The following is a 13269-nucleotide window of genomic DNA, read 5'->3' on the forward strand; positions in this document are numbered from 1 at the left end:
AGAAATTCGCAAGGTCGGTAATACCCAGTATGAAACATTTAGAGATGCATGCTTTGCCATGGGATTTCTGGAAGATGACAAAGAATATATTGGTGCACTCAAAGAGGCCAGTGAGTGGGGCTCTGGACATTTTGTCCGAAAACTATTCGTGGTGATGCTATTGTCAGGTGCTGTTAATCGCCCAGCACACGTTTGGAAGGAATCATGGCAGCTGTTATCTGATGGTGTCCTACATGCTCAAAGGCAATTGGCTTTAAATACAGGTTTTTAAGAGTTTAAATTTAAACAATATATGCTAAATTATTGTTGCAGTTATATTATCTATAACTCTATATATATATATATATATATATATATATATAAATGGATCTCTTCTATTAGCCAATGCATAATTTTCTTATTTATAATGTTGAAAAACAGAATTGGTTCTCACAGATGCCGAATTGTAACATTTGACCCTGATTGAAATAGAAAAGCTGCTTCAAGAAAATAAAAGGACACTAAAAGATTTCAAACCAATCCCTTATCCAGATAGATATGTTCTGCAACAATTAGGTAATAGACTGATATATGACGAACGCAATTATAACATTGCCAAAACAAAGACAGAATTCACAAATCTCTTTCGTGGACTTACAGGTAAACCATTGAAATTATTATTAACTAAATTTTATAATACTACTGTATGTTTGGTTGATCATTTAGCGATTCATAATAACTATATTGTTAGTTATGCTATTGAAGAAAACCAATTTTGTGAAAGACCTTACTGATAACCTTGACCCAGATGAACAGACAACCATGTATCAAAAAATTATGCGCGCAGTTGAGTCTCAGAATGGTGCAGTCTTCTTCCTACATAGTTACGGTGGAACCGGTAAGACATACATGTGGAGAACACTGGCAGCAGCATTAAGGTCGAAGCATGATATATGTCTGACAGTCGCAACCAGTGGTATAGTGTCATTATTGTTGCCAGGAGGTTGAACTGCACATTCAAAATTTAAGATACCAGTGCCAACGCTCGATAATTCTACTTGCAAAATTGAGTACAATGATGATGTGGGAGACCTTCTTAGGCAAACTAAACTAATTATTTGGGATGAGGCTCCAATGGCACACAAGCATACTTTTGAAGCACTTGATAGAACGCTCAGAGACGTAATGTCTAAATACGGTAACTCCAAGGAGATGTTTGGTGGAAAAGTTGTTGTGTTTGGAGGTGATTTCAGGCAGATTTTACCTGTTGTCCCTCGAGGAAGCCGTTCGGATATTGTACATTCTGCCATAAATGCGTCTTACATATGGAATTCTGTTCAAGTGTTAACATTAACCAAAAACATGCGCCTCCAATCCGGTCCGACCGAAGATGATAAAAATGAAATGCAACAGTTTTCTGAATGGTTGTTAAGAATTGGCGAAGGAAAAGTATCTGAGCCCAATGACGGTGTGACAGATTTTGAAATTCCACCTGACCTGTTGATAACACAGTTCGAAGACCCAATCGTCGCCATTGTTGATGCTACATATCCTGACTTAATTCACAATTTTCATTCAATCCAATACCTTAAGGGTCGAGCAATTCTGGCTTCAACATTAGAAATTGTGGAACAAATAAACAATCATATCCTTGACTTAATCCCAGGTCTACATCTCTCTCACTACCCTTTACGAAAAACAACTTTTCATATTAATTTCATTTAACTCATTATATTCTTCATACAGGAGACATGCGGGATTACTACAGCTCCAATACTGTTGATAAGTCCGAAATCAATGACGACACAGTGGTAAATATCCTAACTCCAGAATTTCTCAGTTCCCTCCGTACATCTGGTTTGCCTACCCATCATTTAAAGTTAAAGGTTGGAACACCAATTATGATCATGAGGAATATTGATCAGTCAGAAGGACTATGTAATGGAACAAGGTTGATAGTAACAAAATTGGGGACACATGTTATTGAAGCTTCGATAATAGCTGGAAAGAACGGTGGCAATCGGGTGTACATCCCACGAATGGATATGTCACCTTCCCAATCACCATGGCCGTTCAAGCTCAACAGAAGACAGTTCCCCATTATAGTGTCATATGCCATGACAATTAACAAATCCCAAGGACAGTCTTTGGATATTGTTGGTCTATACCTACCAAGGGATGTTTTTACACATGGACAAATATATGTTGCACTATCAAGAGTGACAACCAAACAAGGAATCAAGATTTTAATACATGATCAACATGCAAAAGTTAAAACAACTACAAATGTAGTTTACAAGGAGATCTTTGACAATATATAATTCCTGTATTTGTTGCTTTTATTATACTGATTCTTAAATTTAAATCCCTTTTAAGGTTTACTGACAAATCGACACTAAAAAACTTCAAAAGCAATTATAGTGATAGCTGCCAGTTACTGCAATATACTATCCGGGAAACCTATAAACGTAACATATTGCACAACGACATCGGACATCAACTCTAAATACAATACATTCACCGGCATCGATTTTATGACATCTACAAAACATATCCCACCCAGGACCTAACTCAGTATTGTAAGGATCATGAATGTTTGACAGTTTCATTGTTGTGGACATACCGCTGTCCCCACACAAAACAAGAGCTTCATACCCACAACTTCCCAAGATTCTTGAAGTATTTAACCCCAACTTCTGCAATACAAACACAAACTGTTAAATCATACAATTACTTCATTAAACCTTAACCCAAAAAACTGAAAAGTATTAGAATAAGTTACTAAACTAATTTTCCATCATTTAATGAAGACTGAGAAACTGTAACAACAAACGAATGAATTTTGTCATCAAATGTGTATCGGCTGTGAAAGTACGGTAAATCCACCCAATCTCCCACTTCTTTAAACCAGTTTATTCCAAAATTATTGTCCCCATAATAACCAAATTCAACAATAACGCCGACAGGAAAAGCATAATATGCTTCTAACAAGCACCAACCACTTATTATCATCGGATGATCGCCAACTTTATTAAAGATCAACTCATGGTGGACACCTTGGTTGTTGAGCACTGTCCAAACTTTGTTTAATTCGTCATTGTAATTCAGTGTGAATTCTGGATCAATTTCAGGATACATCTTGAAATTTACAATACTTAATTTATGAGTCGAGAGTATTTTAACATAATAAACAACATAATACCAATACTTAATTACACAAGAAACTGCTGTACATACCTGTGAACATACTTTCGCAATTAAAAAACAGTCAATCTGTCTGGAATGAATGAGAGTTCCTGTTTTATACATTTAGTAGAAACCAAAGACACAACTTGTGTTTGTATGATACTCAAAACACTGCAAACTATACCTGTTTCAATGTGGTTTTTGGTCTTTTATATAACAACAAACATATATGGTATCAATATTGTAACATTCACATTTAATTTCGGTTATAAACATTCATTAAAAACTATCTTATAAAACACATCTATTAATATAATAACCACACAATAAACTTAATATTACATATAACATATTATAGGACTTATCCAACAACTGACATGAAACATAAAGATACGTCTTAAAATTACATCAAGCTTCGAACAACATAAAACAAACACAACCCCACCACTAATACATAACTATTGTCACACCATCATTACTAAAACTACATTACATAACACACTCATATTTCAACTGCATTATCCACAACGGGATCGGTTGACCACTGCCACAGCTACCATTTGTGTCCCAGGTTGCACTGATGAACAAGGTTTATCGCATATTACAAACCTCAGCCGGTCACCATCTTGAATGCCTCCTTCCTTCACAAAATCGCACCAACCCTTCCAAAGATATCTCTCAACTCCATACTCCCTCTTGGAATAATGAAGCTCACACTTGAATACCCTTTTGAAGTTAGAATCACGAAACATGACGCGCGTATAGCGCTTGTCCAAGCAGTTGCGGACGACTTCTTGAGGAAATTGTTGCAACAATAGCATATAATATATCATCTTTAACCATACAACTTAAATAGAATTAGAGGAAATTCAAAAACAAGAGTGTTTGAAAAAACTTAACCCAAACATAACTAACTTAATATACTTACAAGCACATTTTCAGAAGCTACTTTGACAGAATCAATAACCTTACACCAGGAATAGTATTTGTATCCATCCTCTTCCTTCGTATCAATGGATTCCACCCTCCTGCTCCTCTTTTCTTTTGCAATCGTAACAGGAGAAGACCTCCTGTTAGCCACATCTCCACTCGCCAAACTGTTATCATGTTTCCCATCAGTCAATCTTTCAACCACAACCTCTTTCCCAGTTATTTGGCTCCATAAACGAGCACTTCTTCTAGGACCACTGCCAGACGTCATATTAACCTCACTCCCAATGTTCAGCATTTCCCAACTTCTTTTCCATTCTTTCTGAATCCGCCTCTCCTCCAACACCCTCTTTATGCGATATTCATTTTTGAGCATATCCCATGTTTCATCAAATTTCATCTTCCTTGCATTCCTGCTGAACAGAGACTATTTAGAATCAGTATATAATTTCCAATAAAACGTGAATCAACGATTGAACATGCAAAAAGAAATAACAGAGCGTGTATCAACATTAGCTGATTAAACCGTCTACATTACAAATCAAATTTACACGCAGGAAATCACCTTCCACCAGAAATCATTGAACTGTTCTCCCCCATTTCACTAATTCCTCAACCAAACTTCTGAAAAACTAGGCGTAAAATCTTTGAGGGCATAAACCTTATATTAAAAAGTGAAACTACGTAACGTATAGAAACAAACCCAACGTTTCCTACTTCATCTGCAGTAATATATTACTCTATTCATCACTAATGACACTAAAAGCCCATTACTACTCACACATGACCATTCCTCTATTACAGCCACCAATATACTTAATGTCATAATTCTCTTCAATAGAAACTTAATTCCAAACGTTAAACGTTATATTAAAACTAATAAACAAACCCAATAAATAACTACAACAATATAAAAATCTTTACAACATAAAAATAAGTCCCAAACGAACAAATTGTCTTTCCACTATTAGGTCAATAAAAATATAACGGATAAATGTAATAGTAATATTAGAACTTCTTTTTATATTAATCAACAACACTAATCTATCGGAACTTCAGCAAATAATATAATTAATTCAAAACAAAAACACTACCATAACGATAACACACCTATCTTATCATTTAATACATAAAAAAACTTAATTCACAATTGTTATATGATTGTTCACGGGAAGATCAAAAAAACCATAAACTTCCCCTCTATCCAACCAAAAATTAACAACAATAAAACCAACCATACTGTTCAGGCAATACATATTACCAAAAAAATAAACACAGTCAATATTACAAGTCCAAATCCAAAACGCCCTACCCCTTGACCAACGTAACATATAGCCGTCTCGGAGGATTCTCTATGGTGAACCACAAGGTATCTCTAGTTCGGACATCCCTATTCTTCACATACTCGTGCCATCCTCCGGCCATAAATTTTTCCCTCTTAAACGGCTTTTCGTTTCGCATTGGCCAGCCAATCTCCACATAATAACTCCTCCGAGTATCTTCATCTATAAGCTCAATGCCTCTTTGATTCCACAGCAGATAGTGTTTTGAAACACAGGCAGGAAAAGACTGCAACGAAAACATATAATAGTAAAATCATTGACCCTATCGATTATATCATAACACATAAAAACTCACAGTACTAAAGTATTACCTGCACATTAGTCTGCATGCTCTGTCCGTCTTTGACCTCAACCTTCCAACTGTGGTAAAAATCATATCCTTCATCCCCTAACTCATCACTCCCCGAATCAGAGCTACGGTCATCGACACAAGGATCCTTCAATAATTGGACAACTTTCATCTGATTTACACTATATTTTTCAAACAGACCTTCATACTCCTCATCTGAGCTAACATATCTGGAGTATCATCAAAAACATTAATGGCGGTCTTTCAAATAAACAAAATAAATGTCCTAAAATAGAATACTTACACAAATTTAGCCTTCCTCGATTTGGCCTTCAAACCCTCTCCGGCAACAGTCTCACAACTTCCCTGCCCGCCATCGACTTCTAAACAACTACATATGAAAAACAAGCGCAATAACATAAATACAATAGCAAAACATACAAAACAAATAAAATAAGAACCCTTTAAATTCAAAACTCACTAATTTAAGATTATTTACCAGTTCATAGCACCAGGTGCGGATGTATGGACGTCTGATTTCCCAACAACAACAACAGCTTCTCCTTCGTTATTCATTGCGATGTCATCAACGCCATCCTTAGTATTATCAACACAAACAGGTTCCACAATAGAGCAAAAATCTTCAAAGGAGATCGACTTAGACCTCTTCCCAGTCTTCTCCTCACGCTCTTCCTCATAATAAAGGTAGTCAGCATATAGTTCCTTTAATTTTGAATCGTACATACTCACAACCTTATTAGATGAGCAACTGCATGCATACCGAAAATTATTAGCAATGTGATTCAGGCAAGGGGATAATCGGTTAATCTACAAAAACAACAAAACCACACAAATGGGTACCAAACAAAAACAATGCATGAACAACTAACAGATTCAAATACCTATTATAAAACACAACACCCAGCACACAAATGGATACCATAAATAACAATGCATAAACAACTACCATATTCTAATACCAATGAAATATTACAGACCTTCTAAAACTAACGGGAATAACAAAATCGAGAACCAAAACACACATGCAAGAAGAAAGACGAAGTGTCACTGTTAGAAATGGAAAAAAACCATAGAAGTACCTTTCATCTTCAACTTTGCGGTCTGACCTAGCCATTGTCGTGCTCTGCGAAGTAGTAAGCAAAACGGTTCCAAAATGACAAACAACCTAGGAACCTTCTATTTCGGAAGTACTTCTAAAGTCTGTAAACAAAAGAGACAAAATGCAGTGTACCACTACTGACTCTTTGTATCCTATTATGTTTCCAAAAAGTTTCTATAACTGTTGGGATTCATTAAATATATCTTTTAACAATTATAACACACGTGATATATTTGTTATGCATGGACCCTTCATCATGTAGTACCTTATGCATTCCATTTTATTAAATAGTATAAATACAACATATTTACATTTTTGGTACACAAATTAATGATTTACACAATAAATTATTATTACCAGGATTAAATACAATTCAAAAAAATGGAACCTTAAGAGGTATGCATAATCCAAATATATTCAAATAAATATTTATCAAAACATCAAAAATATTTACAAAAATTTAAGGTAGACAAATAACTATTAGTTGACCCAAATGACACGGCACCAACACGTACCCGTGCGCATGCACGGGTATCGCACTAGTTTTTCCACATTTTTTTATAAAGAAAACTTATGTTTTAAAATGTCCTACAACAATTTGGTATATTTTACGGATAATTCTAACTTATGCACAATGAGCACAATTAATTTAATAAATATGAAAGTTTTGGATTAGAAATTGTGTATTGACTTTCATAATGGTTTAAACTTTTATTTTTCAAGACATGTTTTTCTATTTAAAACTTAAAATTGTTGTTTTCTTGTAAAAATACAACAATTATAAATTGATATGTAATTCACGAAGACTTTTACTTTAAGCAAAAAGGCAAAAGCTCATTTTGAATAGATGAAGAAAAATAGATGCAAAAATGTAGGTAGCAAAAATTTGACCTCAAACTTATCTAACTACTCTATAGCTCGGAAAGTTAATTTGTTTCTTGATGTGAATTCAATGCCACGAACAAAGTATAAAATAAGGGATGAATAAAGGACAAGGAAGAAGAGGAACACAAGAATTGGTTATAACTGCTATTCTTTTACTTTCTCTTAAAACAAGATTACAAGTTTACAAGAATAACAAATAACCTCTCTCACCCTAAATTAGGATTTGCAGCTTAGCAATGATGAGAGACTAGTATGCTATTTATAATAAAACCTAACATACTAACTAATGGGCTTTTTCAGCAAGGCCCATTACACAAGCCAACTTAATAAACAAGCTAACTTAACAAATTAGGGTTTAAACACTAAAACCTAATTTAACATGCTAACAACTCTAGCATCTTCGACATCTGCATGCTAGACCCATCTTCGACTACAGCATGCACACTTCGACACCAGCATGTGAACAATCCTTCGACTTCATGCTTAACTCTGTCGAACTGTCGAACCAAGAAGCTACCCTTCGACAATACTAGAGTTCGATCCAATATCTCACAAATCTCCACCTTGGACCTAACTCTACAACGTCAAGGAACAAACTAGCTTTCTTCATGCAGCTTTATCAACTGCATACAATGGAAAAACTTGCAACTCGGCAATGTCTTGGTGATCATATCAGCAGCATTGTCTTCAGTCGAAACCTTCAGCACTTGGACTTCTCCACGCTCGATTACTCCTCTGACGAAATGCAGCCTCACATCAATGTGCTTAGTTCGCTCATGATAGGCTGAATTCTTCGACAGGTGTATTGCACTTTGACTATCACATTTAACAGTGATACCTCGACCTTGAAGTTTCAGCTCATTCGCAAAACCTTCAAGCCACAATGCTTCTTTCACAGCTTCAGTTAGGGCAATATACTCCGCTTCAGTGGTTGATAGAGCAACAACCTTCTGAAGTGTTGCTTTCCAACTAATTGCAGTGCCAAACATAGTGAAAACATATCCAGAAATAGATTTTCTGGAATCCATACAACCTGCATAATCAGAGTCGACATATCCTTCTATTACTGCTTTACTATCTTCACCCAAGGCTCCACCATAAATTAGGACTCTATTCAGAGACCCATTTATGTACCTTAAAATCCACTTCAATGCTTGCCAGTGAGCCTTTCCAGGATTCGCCATGTACCTGCTTACAAGACTGACTGCGTAAGCTATGTCGGGTCTAGTACAGACCATAGCATACATCAAAGAGCCGACTATATTAGCATATGGGATGCTATTCATATAGGCTCTTTCGACATCAGTACTGGGACACTGATCAATACTCAGCTTGAATTGAGGGTTTGTTGGAGTCACAACTGGCTTCGAATTCGACATACCATACTTTTCAAGAATCTTCCGTAGATATGCCTCTTGAGATAAGCATATCTTCGACTTCTTTCTATCTCTCCGAATGTCAATTCCAAGAATCCTGGAAGCAGCTCCCAGATCCTTCATAAAGCAACACTGTTGCTTGCTATGAGAATATCATCCACATCACATCTTCAACACTGTTGCTTGCTATGAGAATATCATCCACATAAAGCAACAAAATAACAAATGAATTACCAGGTCGAAATCTGAAGTAAACGCAGTGGTCGAACTGACTTCTAATGAAACTTATGCGTGCCATGAACTTGTCGAATCTCCTATTCCACTGTCGAGGAGATTGTTTCAGCCCATACAAAGATCTCTTTAACTTGCACACATAATCTTCCTTCCCCTTTTCGACATACCCTTCAGGTTGCCTCATCAGGATCGTTTCATCTAGATCACCATACAAGAACGCAGTCTTCACATCCATCTGTTCCAGTTCAAGATCGAACTGTGCCACCATGGCAAGCAACATTCGAATGGACCTATGCTTCACAACAGGAGAAAACACATCATTGAAGTCGACACCTTCTTTCTGAGTGAAACCCCTTGCAACTAACCTTGCCTTGTATCTTTTCGACGTCACTCCTTCAATTCCTTCCTTAACTTTGAAAATCCATTTACAGCTGACTAACCTTGCCCCATCAGGTTTCTTGATCAGTTCCCAAGTATGATTATCATGAAGAGATTTCATCTCATCATCCATGGCCTTCAGCCATTCAGTCTTATTTCGACTCCTCATAACTTCCTTATAGTCTCTAGGTTCTTCGTCTAGAACCTCACTTGCAGAGATTAAGGCATAAGCTATAAGATCTGCATATCCAAGTCTTTGAGGTGGCTTGATGACTCTTCTCGACCTATCTCTCGACAATAGGTAGTCATCGTCAGTTTCCTCAACTTCAGCATCTTCTGCTTCTTCTTCGACTTCATCTGGGATATGCAATTCAGCATCAACATGCTCCACCTCAACAGGAATCTCTACCTGTTCCAGCTCTTCGTCAGATGTTTCTGTACTTCGACCAACATCATCAGTTTTCTTAAAAGCCATTTCAGCTTCATTGAAAACTACATCTCGACTGGTGATACACCTCCTGTGACCTGGCTCTAGGCACCATAGCCTATAAGCTTTGACTCCTTCAGGGTATCCCATGAACATGCATTTCAAAGCTCTAGGTTCGACCTTGTCTTGCCTAATGTGAGCATAGGCTACGCAGCCAAATACTCTCAGTTTGTCGAGATCTGGTGGATGTCCCGACCAAACTTCTTCAGGTGTCTTCATATCTAACGCTGTCGAAGGACATCTGTTTATCAGATATGTTGCTGTCGAAACAGCCTCAGCCCAGAACACCTTTGTTAACCCCGCACTAGTCAACATGCATCTAACTCTCTCCAAAATAGTTCGATTAAACCTTTCAGCCAAACCATTTTGCTGTGGAGTACCTGCAGTAGTTCTATGCCTTGCAATACCAGAGGCAGCACAAAAATTGTCGAATGCCTCATTGCAAAATTCAAGGCCATTGTCGGTTCTCAACCTCTTGACCTTTCTGCCAGTCTGATTTTCAACCAGAGTCTTCCAACTTTTGAAATTCTCAAAAGTTTCATCTTTAGTCTTCTGGATGAATACCCATAATTTTCTGGAATAATCATCTACTATGGATAGAAAATACCTTGCTCCTGAATGTGATGCACACCTTGCAGGCCCCCAAAGATCAGCATGGATGTAATCAAGGGATCCATGTGTTCTTTGTTTGCCTTTGTTGAACTTCACTCTGCAAGATTTTCCAAGTACACAGGGTTCACAAAACTTCAGCTTTTCGACTTTGTCTCCACCAAGCAGATTTTGTTTCCCTAATTCGACCAGACCCCTTTCACTGACATGGCCCAATCTCATGTGCCAGATTTCTGTTTTCGACAAAGGTTTCGTGGATGCAACATTTGTCGAACCACTTACAACTTCAGCCTCAAGAGTATACAAGCCTTGTTTCTTCACGCCTCTCAAGACTTCCTTCGAACCCTTCATGACTCTTAGGATACTTTTCTCTCCTTGGAAAACATATCCTTTCTTGTCGAATTCACCAAGAGAAAGCAGATTTCTCTTCAAATCAGGAACATACCTGACTTCAGTCAACAATCTTATTGACTCATCATGGAGCTTGAATCTTACAGATCCAACACCTGCAATCTTGCAAGCCTTGTTGTTTCCCAGCAATACTGATCCACCATCTTGATCACATAATTCCTCGAACAAGTCTTTGTTTGGAGTCATGTGCCAAGTGCAACCTGAATCCATAATCCACTCCTTCTTAGAGTCACTGCTTGAAACCACAAGAACATCAGATGATTCGAAATCATCTTGAATAATGGCAGCGTTGCCATTATCCTTACCTCCATGATATTTCAAGCGTTCAGGGCACACCTTTCTTGTGTGACCCTCCTTCTTACAATGGTAGCACCGAATGCCAGATGCTTCGCCACTGTAAGTCTTCGACTGGCTTTTGCCTTTCTTCTTGTCGAACTTACCATCCTTTCGTAAGAGTTTTCCTTTAACGGCCAAACCTTCGCCAACAGTCGAAGGTTTATGCTCCTTTCGTTCATTCAAGTCCTTAGAGTACAAGGCTGATTGAACTTCTTCAAACGTCAGGGACTCCCTTCCATACAAGAGAGTTTCTTTGAAGTGAGCATGTGATCGAGGCAAAGAACACAATAGTAACAGCGCTTGATCTTCATCATCGATCTTCACATCAATATTTTCAAGATCAAGAATCAGCTTGTTGAACATATCCAACTGCTCAGCCAATACTTTGTCTTCAATCATCTTGAATGAATACAAAGCTTGCTTCAGGTAGAGTCGATTTACCAGCGATTTGGTCATATACAAACTTTCAAGTTTCACCCATAACCCTGATGCCGTCGTCTCCTTTGATACCTGCCGGAGAACCTTATCACCAAGGCTCAACAAAATTGCGCTGTGTGCTTTCTCGATCATATTCGTCTTCTCCGCTGCCGTCAATTCTGCATTCATGGCTGCCTCTCCCTTCAACGCTTCCAAACAACCCTGCTGAACCAGTAGGGCTTTCATCTTCAAGCGCCACAGACCGAAATCATTCACTCCGGTGAACTTTTCAATCTCATACTTTGTTGAAGGCATCTTCTCCACGCTCACCGCACCAATTTGTTGTGAATTCAATGCCACGAACAAAGTATAAAATAAGGGATGAATAAAGGACAAGGAAGAAGAGGAACACAAGAATTGGTTATAACTGCTATTCTTTTACTTTCTCTTAAAACAAGATTACAAGTTTACAAGAATAACAAATAACCTCTCTCACCCTAAATTAGGATTTGCAGCTTAGCAATGATGAGAGACTAGTATGCTATTTATAATAAAACCTAACATACTAACTAATGGGCTTTTTCAGCAAGGCCCATTACACAAGCCAACTTAATAAACAAGCTAACTTAACAAATTAGGGTTTAAACACTAAAACCTAATTTAACATGCTAACAACTCTAGCATCTTCGACATCTGCATGCTAGACCCATCTTCGACTACAGCATGCACACTTCGACACCAACATGTGAACAATCCTTCGACTTCATGCTTAACTCTGTCGAACTGTCGAACCAAGAAGCTACCCTTCGACAATACTAGAGTTCGATCCAATATCTCACATTTCTATTGAAATTCCTCCTAATCTTAGAATAGATAAAGAAAAATAGATGCAAAAATGATGGAAGCAAAAACTTGACCTCAAACTTATCTAACTACTCTATAGCTCAGGAAGCTAATTTGTTTCTATTAAAATTCCTCCTAATCTTAGAATCAACATCAAACCACCATGAAAAAGTAGAGGCTCTTAATCCTAGGTTAGCCAACTTATGTGCATATAATGAATCTTTTCCCTATAAATGAATATAGCCACAAAAAAAAATTAAAATTGTAATATTGAACAAACAGTGATCTCATCTATTCCTAATCTTTCAAGGAACAACATCAGAATTTGTAAAAGCTGAAACACCTAAAACGAAATCACCACATTTTAAAATAGGGCAACAAGAACATACAAGTTATAACAAAATTTTAAAATTCAAACCTCTACATATATCTCTCCCATTATGATA

At 37.2% G+C, this 13269-nt stretch overlaps 1 protein-coding gene across 1 annotated transcript; it reads left to right on the forward strand.

Moving 5' to 3' along the window:
* The first annotated feature begins 1113 nt into the window (after positions 1-1113).
* On the forward strand, positions 1114-2300 carry LOC131641372 (uncharacterized). The gene is made up of 2 exons (XM_058911682.1): positions 1114-1645; positions 1726-2300. Exons 1-2 carry the CDS (start codon positions 1114-1116, stop codon positions 2298-2300), a joined length of 1107 nt encoding a protein of 368 aa, XP_058767665.1.
* Positions 2301-13269: the final 10969 nt, after the last annotated feature.

The sequence above is a fragment of the Vicia villosa genome, unplaced genomic scaffold, assembly GCF_029867415.1.
Source record: "Vicia villosa cultivar HV-30 ecotype Madison, WI unplaced genomic scaffold, Vvil1.0 ctg.003701F_1_1, whole genome shotgun sequence".
Classification (NCBI taxonomy): domain Eukaryota; kingdom Viridiplantae; phylum Streptophyta; class Magnoliopsida; order Fabales; family Fabaceae; genus Vicia; species Vicia villosa.

Coding starts and splice junctions, on each gene's coding strand:
- LOC131641372 (XM_058911682.1), top strand. CDS start 1,114: ATGGCACACAAGCATACTTTTGAAGCACTTGATAGAACGCTCAGAGAC. Junction 1,646..1,725: donor TATCCTTGACTTAATCCCAG/GTCTACATCTCT, acceptor TTCTTCATACAG/GAGACATGCGGGATTACTAC.